At 35.4% G+C, this 19903-nt stretch overlaps 1 protein-coding gene across 1 annotated transcript in view; it reads left to right on the top strand.

Moving 5' to 3' along the window:
• LOC117220096 (tyrosine-protein kinase Dnt) overlaps positions 1 to 19903 on the top strand; it is a 182432-nt gene that overhangs the window by 51395 nt on the left and 111134 nt on the right. Inside the window, exon 2 of the mRNA XM_033469781.2 lies at positions 9442 to 9569. Coding sequence (XP_033325672.1) covers positions 9442 to 9569 — 128 coding nt within the window. The remainder of the gene's footprint in view (positions 1 to 9441; positions 9570 to 19903) is intronic.

Raw genomic sequence — 19903 nt, forward strand, 5'->3', positions numbered from 1 at the left:
TTCGCTTCCTGACGAGCACTGTACTTAAATCTACACATATCGTGCAATTTGTGATAATCATTCATAGAAATTTTATTTCGATGATCGCTCTATTTCTTAATTTTTTTTTAATTTATAGAGTTTGCTTTGTACTAACGAGTACTTCATCTAAACGTACACATATCGCGCAATTTGTAATAATCAGCTATCGAAATTTGATGTGGAAAATGTTCATCGAAAAATTCTTGAGAATTCTTGTGTTAACGTATGAGATTATTTAGTAGATGAATGGAAAGGGTTTTTGGAAAAATTGATATCTTTTCAGAAAATGACAATACATTTTAACGCAAAAATACGGTTTTTAATGTTTCGTTTGTAATAGATAATATGGAAGCCTTTTCAATTATATGGAACTGTAAATGTAATTAATTAAATAACTATTCTTTAAAGGTTTATTCGAGACTCGTTTATCATCTTGAAAATTTTGCTTTAATGAGCTATTTATAATACTATGTAAATATTACTGTTGCCTCGTGAAGTATTTAAATGTCCTGTATGTACATATATTATAGCAGTATTAGTAGAAAACCGTACTCAATGTACATTAAACGTATGCAGGGATTAATGTAATGATATTCTGTTGTAATATATGCGCGAAATCGCCCGTATAAATTATTGTAATAAACTGACACAAGCAAAGTGTAAATGAAGATGAACAATTAGATTATGATGTTTAAAAATGAATGACGAATTAAGAGACGAAATTGTGCTACTGAATTAACTGAAATAGTAGATACAAGTACAGATTAAACAATAGATTTAAAATATTTTGAAAATACAATACCAATTAAAAAAGACATAACTCGCACTAAATGAACAGAAATTTAAACTACCGATTTAGAATATTTCAAAGTCGAAGGCGACCGGTACGACATTGGCACCGAATTAGTAAAAAATAACTACAAATAAAAATTAAACGATTGATTTATAATACCTCAATCTTAAAGACGAATTTGTGGAGGAAACGTTGGAAGATTAGATGACGCATTTCGGAAACTATAAATTTGGCATTATGGGATTTTTCCAGAGTACGCTAATTGCATGAATAGAAGTACAGATTTTCTGTTTTTAACTCGAACGAATGGCCGACCAAAAAGAGCGTGAAAAAAGTTCGCTGAAATGCATCCCTTGTACAAGGATACACCCATGCAAATGTATGTAGATTTACGAAGCATTTGTCGTTTACCTCGACTGCAAAAAATATCGTTGATCAGAGAATTTGTAGTATTTTAACACGCGATGACGCGCTGACAGCCGTTTCCCCTATTTCATCCCTCTCGTGGGACGACTACTTCAGGAAGACTTTAATGTATTTCGCCCCCGGTAAATTCAATTTTGCATGCATATTTGTCCCAGAAGATTGTCGTCAGAAGGGTGAATACATTTTAGTTGAACTAAAATTGCAATTTTCAATGATGGACTGGATCTGGCCGATGCTCGTATTATGCACACTACGCTTTAATATATCTTTTCTTCCGCTGCCTTCTTTGTTAATTGATTTTTGCTGGATAAATCGTTTCAGTTAAATCTTTCTTAGAAGTGCAGCACATTCTCCCTAATTGAAGCTCAGATTGTATACAAAAATGGACAATATGGGAAGAGGAGATACGATTATTCGAGCTTTGCGGACCGTTTTTGTAGTTGAGCCGTTTATTTTGAAAGTGGCATAAGTCACTTTTTTTTTTTTAATGAAAAGATACCGTTCAATTGTAATTAGTGTTACCATTAACTCGATCTTTTTGAGAAAGTGACTTATGCCACTTTCAAAATAAACGGCTCAATTATTGGCAATCGGTAACTATAAAAACGAGTCGCAAGGCTCGAATCGTATCTCTTTTTCCCAAAGTCTCCATTTTTGTTTCCAAGCTGAATGTCAATTAGGGAGAAATCCTTCACCTCTCTCCATATCCTTACCCCGTCTTCTTTACCACAACTATCCAAGTTTGATACTCTCTCAACTCGCGTTATTATATTCTTCGAACCGCTTATCATTTCTCTGTACCCAAATACTTTAACGAAATACAATTTGAAAACAAAAAGCAACACAAAACAGTACTTTTTATGCCACAATAATTATACGCGCACTATTTTATATCAAGAATAATAAAAGCATGTGGCGTTCATGTAAATATTTGTACATTATTATCTAGAAGGTCCCACGCTTTCATCATTTGTGTCATAAAATTGTAGATGAATTTTTTAAAGTGAATTGTTCCTTTCGCTTGCATTGACACTAGGTTTACAATAACCTAGTGTTAATAACGCTGTTATATTTAAAATAACGCTCGTCAAAAATCAGAATAAATGTTTTATTGTTGCTTTTATAAACTAATATAAAACAGCTGCTTTCGCTACTCCGTAAATCTAGTGTTAAACTGTATAACAAATCATTTTTCTGTTATCAGTTCAACAATCATTTGATCCTCCTTTTGGAACATTAATTATTGCATGCATTTAAAATAAACTCGTATTTTATAAGCGTTCCTTTTATTTTTCTTTATTTTCTATATTTCAGTGATACATTCACGTTATTCTAAATAATCTTCTTTTTGTTTTTCCATGATTCAATTGCAAACAGAACATCGTCGATCAGCTGGTCCATGCTTTCGATATTATTAATTGTGGCACGCTTGTGGCATTGCGTCAAAAATTTTAACCGCATTTTTTTGCACCGCAAAATAGTAAATATTTGAGCTCGATAAGCTTATCAGGAAATAATTTACAAATCGATGTGAAAGTTTTGACCGTAGCTAGTTAAATGAAAGTGTGTAGACAAAAATATATTTCAATGTAAATGGCGATACCTTTCGTGGAGATTTACCGGAACGGAATTCTTTGAACCGGCCCATTGTTATCCATCCCCGGTCACGTGCGTCGCATTCGTGCAGGTGCTGGCGGATAGGTGCGACTGATAAAGTGACGTGTAAATATGTCAACGATTTCGCATCAGCCGTATCTACCGGCGTAACCGGTCTCGCCGCGTAAAATTCGCTCGGGGGCTAATGAAATTATGAATCGTGACCGGCTCGTGTGCGAAGCCTGAGGGCCTGGCCGCGATAAACTTTTATGGGATGTAATTTGTTAAAACGCGCGATAGCGGGTCGGGTGCAACACCTGGTCTATGTGGTCTACCTGGTGTTTCGTCTGCTGTGAACTTCTGCTTGCTCTTACGCAGCCGACTTACTATTTTGTTGTAGATAGACCGGCTCGCTGCCGCAAGAATCGCGCAGATTTCTAAATCGACAAGGTTAACCCTAGAAAGATAACCATATGACAACGTACGTAAAAGATAACCATACGCTTCAGAGGCGCATGCTTTTCTAAGGCGTCAATTTTATACTAACAATGGATATTTATTTAAGTTAATCTAGTCATTTTAAAGGTTTGGCATTATTGTAAAAATAAAATGCATTTATATTATATTTTTTTATATTTTAAGTAATTCTAAACTTAAATCACTAGACCTCTATGAAAAATTAACAAAAATCAACAGTCTTCGCAGGCGCCTCTACGACGTAGGTTATCTTTCTCGGGAGAAATTAATTAGTCGAAAATGGGGCAACGGTATCCTTGAATTATGAGCGAATTTCTAAATGATGTAGTCCGATTATCGGCAAAGTCGTACAAATTAAAATTATGTATTAATGAAATATTACTTTATGTTTTACAACAGTATTTTACTGATCTATGAAGAACCTTTAATTTATTGAGCAGTTGTTTCGACATTTGGTGCATATATTGTGACTTTTTGAAAACTGCGTGATTTGATTGTGCCATAAATATTATCGATATTAATCGATAAAGTCCTTGGATTTACTGTACACTTGTTTGGCCGTTTGGTACTAATATTGCAATGTTTTAATCGTTGTTATTGAATCATTCTAGTTCACTTCGACCAAATATTAAATAACTAAAATTTGAACAATGAAATAATCTTATTTTCGTCGAACTACCACAATTATTATCATAACTATATTTGTATTATATTTGTTATACAATTATTCCATAATATCCAAAAGCAAACCTGAATTCGTCGGTCACCATTATTTGAACGAACAAAAATTTGTACAACGTTACATCGCAAAATTCGTTTCAAATCCATCGATTTTTGCTGACCAAGGAGAAGTTCCAAGAGACAATCTTGAGTTAAGACTGCCTATAAATCTTTACCGTCGAAAACGGCGGGCCACGTTCGTACGATATATCCGATTCACGTCGCGATCTTTAATACGACCGCTCACATTTAAACTGCTAGAAATTACCCTCGTGCTAGAAGTTATCCGATAGGACGACTGTTCCTCGGAAAATATCACTGGGCGATTCATATTCCCAGGAAAGACACTCTATTCAGGACGCGCTTTACATCGGCCAGATTTCAGAGTCGTTTCTCTCCTCCACTTTTACCTCCTTTTCCCGGCGTGCGTACGTATTCCAGATTCAGAATATTCCCTGTCCTCAGAGATTACAGGAGATTAATCGGAATATAGGAAATAAATACGACGCAGATGTAAAACGAACGGTCGGGCAGCTGCTTTTTCATGTCCATGAATTTATAAGGCTACGAAGATAGCGAACATACGTCGGCCCACAAAAGTACTCGTGCACAAGGATTAACTGCGTTCAGTTTAATTTTATTGGCCTTTTAAGCACCGTTTTTTTTTTTACGGAAGAGACTTCTATACAATTAAAGGAAAGTTCTTAATCGCCGGGGACACGTTAACTAGGGGCATTAAGCGTTAAAAATGCCTACTTAAAATGTCTCGTAGGTTCTCGTGAAAACTTTGACAGTGTTTAATTGTACAATGGAAAGGAAGATCAAAACGTTGCGCAGCAGAAGATAAATGCTTGATTAAAATGTTAAGGCAGGTATGTGGAAAGGGCACGATAATGTTATTTCTCTGTGGTTAATTTTATTGTGCAAAATTTGTATCAAGTGATCTTGACTTTCTTAAAATGTGTCATACTTTGACAAGCTACCAATTTGAATGCCATCAATATGTTTCTATATTTGCAGTCAATATAAAGCAGATCCATTGTTGATTTTTACTTTATTTGTACGTTTTGGATGGATTGTTTATAAGTCATACGAAAATATTTCCCTACTCTAAAAGAAATGCTTTCGTTTTTTTTAATAGAATCTGTTGGTAACGTTCTACGGATGTAAAGTGTGCAAATAAATGCAGATACATATTGGAGCACTGACATAATCTCTTTCCGTTCTGTATTTTGTAGTAAATCAACATGAAATAAAAAGTGTAGTCTGTTACCCTGGTTTACTGTTTTTGAAGTAAGTAAAATTTGCTAAGATCAAAATGATGAAAAACATGAATATTCTACCCCTTTTTGTCATTCCAATTAATTGTAGTTTTTTTTAAATTTGTTAGCCATTATATAATAATCTAGACTCCCTAACATCATAAAAAGAGTTCAAGTGAAATCGTTTGATTTAGAAATAGTTATTCCATTTTCAAGAGGTCGTTGAATTCATTTTTTCGTCAGCAATAACCCTACAAAATCAAAGATACAGGATGCCGTTTTAAACAGTCAAGGTGAGCTCGACTTTTAGTAGAAAAACAACAATTTATGAAATTTATTATTTTTCAATATGTGGCCGACTAAATACTGATTAATTTTCATTGAAACATTTTTTTGTTGGACTGTCGAAAGAGCTTGATATAGTCCTTCTTTTACACCCTGTACATGTAACAATCCTGTATTTGCTAAACGAACCATCCGGTTTATACCACTAATAAATAAATAAATAACTAAATGTTTCATCCCCGGTCGAATAACTGGTTCGATAATTTTTATTCTACAATCGTTGGAATAACAAACACGCTTCCGCTGGATACCATTAAATCAATTTATTCGTCCGAACACAAATTAACATAAAAATTGGAATAAACCTAAACGAAGTCAACCTTGTAATTTTTATAAGAAGAAGTTGTAGTTAAAGTCATAACAAAAATTCCACCGGGAATAATTAAAAAGCTGTGTATTTAGCCAAGCACAAATTAAGATAAAAATTAGAATATATCTAAATAAATTCAACTTTGTAATTCTTATAAGGAAACACAGCCGAGTTACATTCGACGCTCGGTACAGCTACTGTTCAAAAGCGTATTTAACCCTTTCGCTCCGAACGACGGATATATCCGTCATCCATATGAACACTCGCGGAGCCGAACGCCGGATATATCCGACATGCTGGTATTGCGTGAATCTTTTGACGAAACAAACAAACGGCAGTCCGAAATAAACGACACACCATTCAAGTTATATTTGTTCTACCTGCATTTCTCATTATTATTGTGTTACATGTCATAAAGGGATAGAAAATCGAAAGTACTAACTTTAGGACTAATTATTATGTATTATGTTTTGTATTATGAATATTATGTTTTATTTTATTACTGTATATTATATATTATTTCTTCACTTTTTCCATTGTTAATGAAACTTTTTTTACCTATTAAATAACTTTATACCTTATGCAGAAATTATAACTATATTGTTTTAAAGAAAAATCCCTTTTCTTCCCAAATACACTATCCACGCGCAATGTGCACAATTTCGGCGGGTGGTTCCGTTCAGGAGGGGCGCTACGGCGGACTGAACCGCCGTAGCGAAAGGGTTAACACACTTCTTTCCTCCAGAATCGGAAGTTCCATTTCAGTGGCGAGAACTCCGATGAAATTGGAAAGAACCTAAAAATCCGTATCCGTCACAGCGCAGAGCAGCCTGCAGACACAGTGTCGGCTTGTCGCGGGCATGATATCGAATTGCGTAGTCATATGTGAAGCCAGAGACGACGTGTGACGCGGCGATCGCCCAAGGAAATTCAGATCGCGTAGCTAGCGTGTCTACAAGATTTTCCGGGACGCGTGTCGCGCGACCTATCCCTTCGGTGGCGTTCCTAGATCGTGATCCAGGAGACGATCTCTCCGGCTGGGGTAAGAGAAAATAAAAGTACACGGCGCGCTTCGAATCTCGGTGGATTCGCGTTACACGAGCCGTCTACGAAATAAGAGAAAAGTACCTACTATGGAACACAGCTCGATTGTGCTCCCTACTTGAAACAGTAGCACAAACAATGCAACGAAGAATGGATAGGAGCTTATGAAAGTGGATGCAAAGATTCAGCCCATATTTTTAAACATTGTTCTCTATAAATTTACTCGTGCAAACACTGTTCCGTAACAAACAGTTGTAAAAAAAGACGTTTATTCGAATGCAGGTATTTGAACGGTTGGCATCTAAATTGCAGTTTTTGGAACGAAAGCAGAACTAGTTACGGTCTTTTTGCTACGCTATAAGAATGTACGGGGTGTTAGGAAATTATACGTCACGACCGTTGCAGCGTGATTCAACAGCTTCGGATAGGTGGAGATTTTATAAAGTTACCGCAAAATTGATCCTGAGCATGATTTTCGCGTTCCAAGTTTTTTATTATTGCATTGTACAATACATTCTCGTCAGGAGGAATAATAGTCTCAAAGCAACCATGGGTTAAAATTCAGCATTCATTCATAATAGCACAAATTAAAAGATATAATAATAAAAAAAGTACCTTGCACTCAACAGCCAATTCGAGTCGATGCTTGTAATTAAAAATAATACGTACGAATTTGTTGTTTGCGAGGGAGAAATGTCTTTTGCAAAATAAAGAAATTGAATATGGAACACGGGTACATGGTACGAAAACGGTGTCCCATAATATAGATACATGCTCGTATTATTTTTTATTCATATTAAATAAATATTTCAAAGTTAATTACATTTCAATCTATCAACGTCAATCTATCGAACACTAGTATAATAAGTATTCAACAATAACACTTTTCAATTGTAATCAAATCAATGGTAATCTTGCACCCGTGAACAGCGTTCCATATTAGGTACTTTTATCTTAGCCGGCGTTATTCCGCGGTGTATACTCCGCAGATATGATCTCGGCGGGCGACTGTAATCGTTGGATAACTCAACCGCCCGCACCCTTCTCCTAGAAACTGGCGGGCTAGAGGATAAAGAGGGGATGGATATGGCAAAGTGACCGTATCGGGGGTTTGCTTGGAGTCTTTGCGACGGAGGATCCTCCGAGCACGGATTAGGGACAAAATGGAGCACGGATTAAGCGCAAGTTCGTATTCCCGGTTGGTAATTAGCGGATGAAAACTGAAAACCGGGCCAACGAACGTAACGGAACGGAACGGAACGAATGTCTCCGTCGTGTAATTAAATGTCACAGCGTTTGATTATAATTAATCATATCGGGAGTATCATGCTGGATTATGGTAGCGCGTTCTGAAGGACGCCTTCTAATTGAAGTCCACGGGGTACGCCGTGTAATTAATTCCGGATCGATTTCCTTCGCGGCAGGAAGTGTGTTTGAACGTTTACACGGTGTCCACCGGTGACGCGATGAAGATGCTCGTTTCTTTGGAATCTTGCTGGCTCATCGCCGCTGATGGGTTTCCCCGGGAAAATGAAGTTCGGTGGTGCGTTTACAGCGAGACGCCAAGCGGATGCTACGTATTAACGTTCCACGTTTCTACGGCTTAATCTGTTCTTTGATAACGGATTGACGCGATAGTTGGAAATTAATAAAATGGAACAATGAATAGTAAATAATTCCGTACATTCTTTCTTCGAGATAGGAGGGTAACCAATTATGATTATAATTCATTTTCAGGAATAATTAACTTTATACTGATCGAATAAGACATGTTAAATTATTTTTATTTCAATTCAATTGATTATGTATTTGTTAAAATGAAACGAACAAACGGCAAAGGTTACTAAAATACCACAGAAATTATTTCAATTTTTTGATACCGAAATCGCGAAATTTTCTGTAAACCTTGTGAAGAAAAGTAAGAATAGTGAACGGATAGAGATCAATATTCAGTAAACACATTGTACATATTTGTTTCACATATAGCTTTATACAAATATGTGTAATGTATATATTTGATTGAAATAAAATTTTATTCAAATTAATACGTACATTGAACATATTTGTTTCACGCATAGCTTTTATTCAAACACGCATAATATACATATTTGATTAAAATGTATTTCGATTTAAATATCTATAATGTATACATGTCAATGTGAATAAAACTGCACTTGAAAATACTTTCATTTGTAACGGTAGACTATAAGTACAACTTCTGACTGAAAATCGAAACCGCGTGGTTCATTCAACCTCGCCTGGTTCGCGGATAGTCGAACGTGTTTCCGGTCAATGTCCTCGACAACGCGATGCCGCATAGTTTATTCAGTCGATTTACAAAGACGAGCCGAGAAGGAAAATTGTTCTGCCTGCCGTTCCCCTTGCCGGCGCGGCTTCTTCATAATTGATCGACCAATTGGTATATACGTTCCCTATTTTGTTTTCAGGTCTCACTGGCGAGTTGTACTACGTGCAAGAGGGGGTGGTCAATACATACGCGATGAAGTTCGTCGTGCCGGTGCAGTCTAACGTTCAAGACCTCGAGTTCTCTTGGCAGAGCCTGGTCGGACATCCGGTGAGTACAAATCTGAAAGGTCACGTTATGCAAAGGAAATGCCATCCTGCCGTTTCGTTGCGCTGTGAAACACAAACTTCTGGCGAGGCTTCGTATCATCTTGCAGCTACAAATTCTTGTAAGCTATTAAGTCGAACTATTGGGTAGGGGTATTGCAACGTTATTTGCAAATCGCGGACGTGTCCATCTGCACTGATCGTTGGGGCGGCGAGGCATGCCTGTAAGCAACACTACTGCTACAACTACTATAGGGGTTGGCAACTGAGTAATTGCCGATTTCAGTTAATCAGGTTGCGCATTTTATGCGTGTATAGCAAAAAGATAATAAAAGGTAAAGGAAGAAATACATTTTCATTGAACATCTGTTCCTTTTGATTAATACAAATCATTTTTACTTTGCATAAAGTACGCAATATAATCTGAATGTCATGTACATAATACGAATATAATATAAAGTCCTAAAAATAGTATAAAATGTGAATATATCTTCGATTATATTGGGTTGGCAACTAAGTAATTGCCGATTTCAGTTATAGATGTCTCTCACTCCCATTTTTATGATATCCGTAAATGTTATATTGTAAAATTATTATTATGTTATTTTTTATTATCCGTGAATGTTAGCAACTGGACAAATTGAATGCAGCGGTCAAGGAAAAGCGACCAGAATTGGTCGATCGTAAAGGTGTCATTTCCCAGCAGGACAATGCTAGGCCGCACACGTCTTTGTCCGCTCGGCAAAAATTGATGGATATTGCTTGGGAATCGATGTTACACCCACCATATAGCCCTGATCTCGCGCCATCGGATCACCACTTATTTCGATCCCTGGACAACTCCCTTCGTGGTAAAACTTTTAACGACGATGACGCTGTAAAATCTCACTTAACTCAGTTTTCAGCCGAAAAGGATCGGACTTTCTACGAGCGTGGAATTTTGAAGTTGTCAGAGAGATGGCAAAAGGTCATCGAACAAAATGGAAAATACATTACAGATTAAACTTCGTTCCAAGTAAAAAAGGATTTTTTATTTCATTGAACAAATCGGCAATTACTTAGTTGCCAATCCAATAGAACTAGTCACCTTAACCAGCACGATAGGTATATGTATTAAAAGATACGCGTTCGAAGACGGTGTTCTCTACTAGGTACACGCTCGTACTTTACTATTTTGCTCGTAATGTTTTTCATTCATATTAAATAAATATTTCAAAGTTCATTACGTTATCTCTGGAAACATCAATATATATTTATATATATATATTATATCTCTTCTCTCTCTCTCTCTCTACGAATATTTATTTGTATTTGTACAGTAGTATAAATATTCATCGATAACACTTTTCAGTTGTAATAAAATCGATGCTAATCTTATAACCCCCGAAAAGTGTTCCATAATAGGTACATTTGCCTTAGATACAATCTAGAGATTATATTTATATGTATAGGATGTATAAAAAATATATTTTTTTGTTCAAATACACATACATATGATGCTGTCGACTTTTGTCCAGCACTGTACTTTCTCGCCTCGTTGAACGGACTGTAGGTGCCATCCGGTTTTAAGGTAACACCCCCTAGTATGAAAAATGGCGGAAACGTTGACTAAATTGAGTCTTCTCATTTTTATAAAGCACCGCTTTCCACTCACTGTTAGAGCCTAGTAGATTTAATGTTAAATACCAAAATATTCCCAACTTGTTACGCGCGCGTGCACTAATTAGAACTAATTATCGGTCACCATAAATTTCGAGGTAGCCAGAACAAAAGTAGCAAAAGCGGCAAAATGGAAAAATGTTCCATCTCAGGTGGAACATCTACCCTCGCTCACCACACCATTACATTGCCTCCCCCCGTCCCCGACGCTGTTCCTCATCCCGCGGGTCGCCTCTGTTGGCGTAGCTCCCTAAAAGAGATTCGTCCATTTCGCAGCTTATAACGACCTTTCGGGCGCGATACACCCGCGCAAAACCGTGCACGGTGTCCGGGGCCGGTGGCGAGCCGGGGAAAATGCTTGCACCGGCCATTAGCGAGGTGCAACAATGCGGAACAAAGTAAACACGTGACTTGGCCGAAATGGTAACTCATGGCTCACACGTGAACCCGAGGGTGGAACGCGCGGTGGCCCGGAACGTCGAAAAGCTGGACAAGACTTGATTTTTCGAATTGGCGAATTGTAATATTCTTAGATCATAGTTCAAAGTACGATGCAACAAAAGTTAACTAGAAGCAGTTATTACACTGAACTGTAAAAATAACTTTAATTTGACTTTTATTGGCACGGCGGATAGACGTCGCAAACTTTAATCTTTGTGAATATTATAATTTTATCCGTTGTTTTTTATCACGATTTTATCACAACCAAACATCGGAAAATTATCTGCTACTGGAGTAGATCGAGAGATTGTTGTAATTATATACATACACCCCTGTAGCAGTACAAAAGCTCCGTTCTAAATTACCAAATAGAATATTTTTTATAATTTGTTAATAATTTGCTTTGCTTTATTTGCAAATTCTTTCTTTATGAATTGTTAATACTTGATTGCCGGAGTGAGTTAATTTGACACAAATCACAATTTTGTTCACGATTTTATATCATTCGCGATATATTATTATATACAAATAATTTTATATATATTATATATATTAATATTATTAATTATATATATTAGTTATATATATTATTAATTAATATTATTATATATAAATAAACTTAAATAATGTTATTTAAAACGTATGTTGATCATAATTCTATTAAAAACCAACATATATTTTAAAAATAATGATTTAAGTTTTTCTATATATGTATATAGCAATAAAGTCTTAAATGAGTCAAATATTGACTCGCTCTGGCAATCGAGTGTTAATTAGGTTAACACTTGGATATGCAATATATGTGTTTTATAATTATATTTTTGCTTATAAATGTTGCTAAAAAATAGCTTCCGGAACTCATTCAATGTTCATAAGTACGCATATACAATGTTTTATCAGAAAATATCAATAAGTTGGACATAAATATATGATTTCAATTAGAAAATGTTTTTCCACCACATTTTCGGGGTAAATGGCCTACTGTTCATTGTCGGGCCATGGCGGGCCGCGGCAGGCCCGTCACGGTAGCTCGCAAAGGGCGAAGGGCGAATGCTATGCGACAGGGGTGCAGCGGGCGAGGGCGGCGAGCTTGTCGAACAAAGGGGTTACAGGAGGGCTGTATCAATACTCTATCAATATCAAATACAAACAGCCAGTATTCGAAAGGTAGAAGGAGGAAAGGGTGGCTGATATAAACCGTGTGCGGTTCGTCATTGCGTTCCCTTCGGTCACCAAGGAAACCGAGTGCGCCCATCGGGAGCCTGCGAAACGATCACCGGCGCGAGGGAAAATGCGAAAAGTCGTGTTCCCCGTTCTGTCGCCCTCGGTCTCTTCACCGGGAACGATGCCGCGACGCGAATTCAATGAGCTGCGGAGACAGACGACAAATTTTGGAATTCCACGACGGGGGTGTGGATAGCCTATAAACCTTCGATAGTGTTCATCTTGCACTTCTCTGCACGCGGAAAGTGGATACACGTATTTTTGGGTGTTTGCATTTTACTGTTCAATTTATTCGTCAAATTTTCCATTCGATTGGCATGGGTCTGATGAAGCTATATATTTTTGAGAATTCTCTTGGGATTCTTTTGCCACAAGGAGTCGAAATATTGTAATACTTTACATCGGTCTCTCCGCGTGTATTTTTTAATAATACTTGATATACGACATATATATATATATATATATACATATTTCTCGTAGTTATATATATATTGGAAATATTTTGAGTTGCACTTCTTTGAACGAGGTCTTTCTGAAAAAAGATTCTTCCCAAACTTTTCCCTTTACAATTTAAAATTAGCAGACAAATGACATGCTTACAAGTACATACGTAGCTATCGTCATTTAATCAAATGGCGGGACTTTGAAGTTGAAATATCGTTTTTGCAGCTTCTTTTCTCACTTTTGGCATGATTTCGTGAGAATTTTGGCAGTGACAATGCGACAAGTTTGCTAAAGATTTAGATGACAACTATTAGATCTTTGAGATACGTGCTGTGTCAGCAAATAAGGTTAGGCTTCGATGACAAACATGTTCAAAATTTTCTTTGTTAGTTACATGTGCATATATAAACAAGCATACGTTTCTCATTCATTTGTAACATCGTTATTTTCAAAAATTGAAAAGAGGTCCTTTTGCAGACATGTTTTTGAAGACATACACTTCAAGAAAATATTTAGTCTTTCCTTGATGAAATGCAAGAAGAGCTGTCAACCTAACCGCTGCGTCATTATATTACATTTATCCATCGCATTAATAATCGTCTTTATTATTTTATTACTTTTATAACATACTGCAGTATTTGGAGCATCCGCAAAAATACCCACACTTATCCTAGAAGTTCGATCAAAAAGATCTGCGGTATGTTCTATTGGAAGTATGGAAATATTCGTTCAAAAAAACGAAGGTTTCAAGCCAGAGAAACGCCCCTGCGAAATAGCGGAAAGTTAAGGAAATCAGGGCTACGTAGTTGTCGTTATGCGCTTCAGTTACCGCGAGTTCCGTATTAATTTCTGACGAGGGGTCGACCTCGACTTTATTGCCAAGTTGAGTAATTGTCGGCTGAGTGTCTTGAGCGACGTGGCAGGGGTGCCGGTGCTTATTAGCCGTAATTGAATACGATGTTCTTTAACCGTACGGAGTTGCGTGAAGGAAACCATTATGCACGCGATAAGCGCCGTGTTATTTGTTGGCCAGGCGAATCCGAAGGGGTGTCGATTAATTTGTAATTTGATTAGGCAGGCCGTGCAGAGGGAAACGTGAGAAGTATACATATATTAGGATAGCATGCGGTCCGAGAAATTGATTAAATCGCACGGATGAACCGCACACAGTTTTTAACACGTTAAGAGGCAAGTATCAATTTCAAACATTTCCGCGAAATCGAAGTAATTTAATCAGTGATACTGAAACTAAAAACTTATTGTCTCACGCTGACTGCCAATTTAACGCTTTCGCATTGTCAAAATATAATCGAATACGTCACAGTACAAACGAATTTCTAAACAGAGTCAAACATTAGCGTCAATTATTGCAATTTATGCAATAATTAGTTGCCTGTAACTAACTAACGTGCGGTACTCTGAGATTTATTCTATTATCGAGATAGCGTTATTTTTGTTTTATAATGTCCAGGAAATTTTGGGAATTGTTCTTCTGTTATAAATTTAAAAAATTGAAAACTGGAATTTTATAATAAATGTCAAGCATTGAGAATTGTAATTGTGTTATAAATAAACAAAGATTGAGGATTGTTATTCTATCATAAATGAAAAAATTGAGAATTGTTCTTTTATAAATTAAAAAAAAATGAGAATAGTTATTTTATTGTAAATATAAAAAAATGCGAATTGTCATTTTGATATGAATAAAAATAATTAAGAATTGTATAATTTTGTTGGATTGTATAATTTCTGTAATAAATGATGCAATAAATTGTCGGATTTATCGTGAATCTTCCGAAAATTGTTTAGGTCATCAGTGCGACACGAAATTTTTCTTTTTCATAGAAAGAAAGGTTTTTTCTGGCAGTCGTTAAATATTCTTTGATCAATTCAATGAAGTAAAACATACTTTTCTTTTGTAGCATCTCTCGAGTGAACTTAATTGCACTGGAAATAGAGGTCTCTATACTCGCTTTAAAAGCCTCTCACGGAAAATGAGTTTTCAGTGATAATATTACTCTTCCGACGATGAGGACGTAAGGGTGCTCGTATTTTAAAACGCTTTCACGTTAATAAGTCAGTAGTATGCGTTCAAGAATTATGTATTATTAATTCTTGTAATCAGTAGCATGTTTAACTACATACGTATTCATCGAATTTGTTCTACTGGTGACATAATATGATTAGAAAATATAATGGAAACGATTGTTCCATTCAGTAGTCTCACATCGACATTTATGTCAATAAATTAAATATTGAAAATAAATTATCCTTCGATATTGAACGTAACATTTTGATGAAAGTTCGAGGCGCTATTAAAAAACAATAAAACTCTACTAAATTTGAATTAATTATAAAATTTGAATTAAACATATCATATATATATATATATATAAAGAAAAGATAATTTTTCTAAGAACAGATTGCTGCCATAGCCGTTACAAATTATTTTCATTTCAAGTTGTAAAATTCATGCTTGATTATAAAGATATTTAAAATCAAGTTATTTATCTTAACTTTTATACGGAAACTTAAATATTTATTATTACAGATTGGACAAAATCTGCAAATACTCTTACATACATACTTATTGAAGTCGACAATTTAATGTTCAACCGTTAGTGAAACGAAATGTTTAATGTTTAAAATTAAATGTTTAGACCTTGTTAATTTATATGTTCTCGCATTTCAAAAATCTACACGTGCCGAAAAGACCGTCAGTCTCTTGACGATTATATCGCGGATTTTATGCAGTTATGACAAAACTGTGTAGGTGCCATTCAAAGCAATAGACAGATTAAAAGCACATAAGAATGTCAATGTATTAGTTTCGATTTATTAAACGTATTAATAGATCGACGGGTGCGCCAAAATTAAAGTATTTTAAAATTATATAATAATATAATAAAAAATAAATTAATAATTAAAAATAATTAATTATAATTAAAATTAAATATAATAATATTTTAAATTAAAGTATTTTAATCAATTAAATTAAACTTACGAAGCAAAGTTATACGACATCGGTTACTATTTCGACATCCTTAACACTCTTGCGAGTCTTAATAAAATTACAAAATTTTGATGGATTAGTATAGAAATTAAATGTAATAATAATTTCGTCACCCGCATACGGATGACGCGGCAGTCAACGCGTGTTAATGGAAGAAAGTAATTTCTATTTGCTTTCAGTTTCTCGCAATTTGGCATGGACAATTTTTATTTCGCGCGAACATTTGCGCTCTACCAACGATAACGGAGGAAGCAAAATGGTGAAAAGTCTGCAGAACTTTTTGGAGCGGCTGTAACGACGTCCAATTCGAACGGCAACGATGTTACCACGGAATGCGACCGGCAAATTTGTCGAATTCTCGAATCTCGACGTAACAGAGCAGCGATAGGTCGCGTCGTGTTTGCACGTCGATGGTCCTCCGGCGTTACCTGTCGTTCCCCAGTAAAATCGCGGGGCTGCGTGACGCCCGTCGAAAGGGGCAGTTGCAGATACGGGAGAACAGCGTTTCGGTAACGGTTTATTGTTGCGGGAGCCGGGACAACGAGCCACCTTATCCCGCGGGAGTGTTCTCCATCCACCCTGTCTCGTTATCTCTCGGATTTCACCGTAGGTTCGTTAACCGCGAAATCTCTCCATTCTCGCGGTCACGAAAACCCCGTTTCGCCTTATCTTCTTTACTCGAAGACAGTCCCTTGCGCCCCATGGCTACCATATCACGGGCCCAGATAAAGTAAAGCAGGAATTAGCGTTATGAACCAATTTCCGTAATACACGAACCCTTGTTTGCAGACACGATCCCTGGGCAAGACACGCCACCAGTAATTAAACGCCATCGTCCTATTCGTATCGGGCGAGACATGGGATACGGTGAAGTGAACGATTATTGGATTTTGCGGATTTTATGCATTTATGGCAAAAATCAGCGGATGAGATATAAAATTGTGAAGACATCGGAATAATCTAATGATTTTATTGCGATGCTTTTAACTTCTCTCGAAATTATCGAAAGGAATAATTCATTTTCATTTGATTCCTGTTTCTTGCAATACTCTTTGAAAATTTTTATTTTGAATAATGATCATTTTTCAGTTACATTTTTAGTGATATTTAACTCATATGCCAATAACCGGATACCTGGATTCCCTTTTGCACATTCTCTTCAAGAGATTTTTTGTTCCCGGTAAAACATTTCAATATTTTCTATCGATATCTGTTTTGAATCTACAATTTTGCTATGAGAAATGTATTAACATTGGACGATAAAGTTTGATAATACGTTTGTTTAATAACCGGGGTACCCTCATAGGAGAGGATAGGGAGTATAAGAAATAAATATAATAAATATAAAATAAATAAAAAGGAATGTTTATACAATTATATAAAAGTTATATAAAACAATAACGTAATGTATGTACAAGCTCGACATAGGGGTACCCGAGTACCCAGGTTATGGAACAACGTCGACAATTTTGGTTATTGATGTGCGGATTAAAAAAATATCGTATCTGTATATTTCTATATTAGAAATGATAGAAAACAGAAATATACAAGTATAGGTTCTTTTAAATATTATTTAAATATATAATATAATAATATAATTATATATAATATAATAATATAATTATATATAATATAATAATATAAAATACATAATATAATAACATATTATTATATATTATTTAAATACTATTCTTTCTCTTTAAATATTAATAAAAATGTAAAAGTTTATTTGAGTTTACAATTATTCACAACACTGTAGGTAGCTTACTTTAGTTGAGACACCCTGCCTATTTAAAAAAGAACTTAACAAAATACCATATTTATGTATTTCTATATTAGAAGTAATAGAAAATAGAAATATACAAATATGATATTTTGTTTAGTTCTTGTTTTCTACTAATAATGTAAATATCAGTAACAATGTAAAGATTACTTTTTGAGTATATAATTATACACACCATTTTATGGCATTAAGCCTAGATTTATGTCGCATAAATATCATAGAAATATTAAACATACATTTATTCAGATCTATAGCGATTTATTTTATAATATATGTGTAATAATATAGTAATGAAATTAAAATTTACTGAACAAATTCTCCACAAGTGCATATTCACAACTTTAATAAGCGTAAATTAAAGCACATTATCATATGATCGCATAATCGGTCATATTAACATTAGGTTTACTATTGTTTATATTATGAAACTGGGATATAAAAATATTACACTCACATGAAATCGTATTAGATGATTTCCTGAGGAAATAAATTAAATTCAAAAATTGAATTAATATACAAATATTAAAAATATGTATACAGAAATATCGGATAAATAATACAAAAATTATACACATAATTCATATAATCGAGCGATGGAGGTAATATAAACATTGGCTATTCTTAATTTTACATATAAACTGCGATCTATAGGCTTTAAGCAATTTTAAAAACAATGTCATTTCACACTGTTACATAAAAGGAGTAATAAAATAAAGATACATTTGCCTGTTGCAAGAAAGCCGTACATTAAGCTTGAAATCAAAAATTGTTCCAAAACTGGTACAGTCATTTGTAGTTCGTTAACAATTGCGTTCCATAAGTTCGCGACATTGCAGTTCTAAAAACTGAAATCGAACGAAGAGAGCGTCGTTTCACCGTAATAGAAAAATGAAACCACCAGCCCTGGTCCAACAAAGTGTCCCGTACTAAATTTTCGGCCGCGCCGCCTGTCATAACTTCGGAAAATCTGCAAATCCAATTATTGCTATTATCACTCTCGCCGACACTTTCAATAAAAGTTCCGGATCCGACGGCCGTAATTCCTGGGAAGCACGGAAAAGGTAAAACTGTCCGGGCGCGCGGCGCAAAAATGTAACTGAAATAAGAACCAGGGAAAAGGGGATCCGAGAGAAAATCACGAACGATAATTTACATCCGAATCGTTCGACACGATGGGACGGAAAATGCGATAGAATTCAAAACGCGATCGCGGAGAATTCTCCGCTCGATCAGCCGGGGTCTCATCCAATCAACGCCGGGGAAACGTTACATTTGAGTCCAGATTTTCCGCGGCAATAGGAGCTTATCCGTATTCCTCGAAAATTGACCGATCTCAATTACACCTAACCTCTCTGTAACATTTATGGCTGCACGAGCGCCGAGCAGTACCTTCTCCCGAAAAGTCGACTGCGATTCATAACTTTTCGAACGATTTTTATGGATATCGATACTCTTGCGTTTTGCGAGGTTGCTTAATTGAAAGAACATTATTAAAAATGCAATATTCGAAATGGAAAATTAAACGCTACTGATGCGTTGTTCTTAACATATTTCTCGTGAACATCGATAATTTTCCTATATTTAGTTCTTGATAGAAGAGCCATAAAAAGCAGCTGTTAATATTATGCACAACGATTAAATTTTAATAATATGAAAAGTAATTATAGAAAGAAGTATACAGTCACAACAATATTTAAGAATGACGGGAACAAATACTTTATTTTAAAATTTTAACGATTTGTTCGATCTTATAAGTTTATCAAAATTCATAGTT

This window comes from Megalopta genalis, chromosome 10 (genome assembly GCF_051020955.1).
Source record: "Megalopta genalis isolate 19385.01 chromosome 10, iyMegGena1_principal, whole genome shotgun sequence".
Taxonomy (NCBI): Eukaryota; Metazoa; Arthropoda; class Insecta; order Hymenoptera; family Halictidae; genus Megalopta; species Megalopta genalis.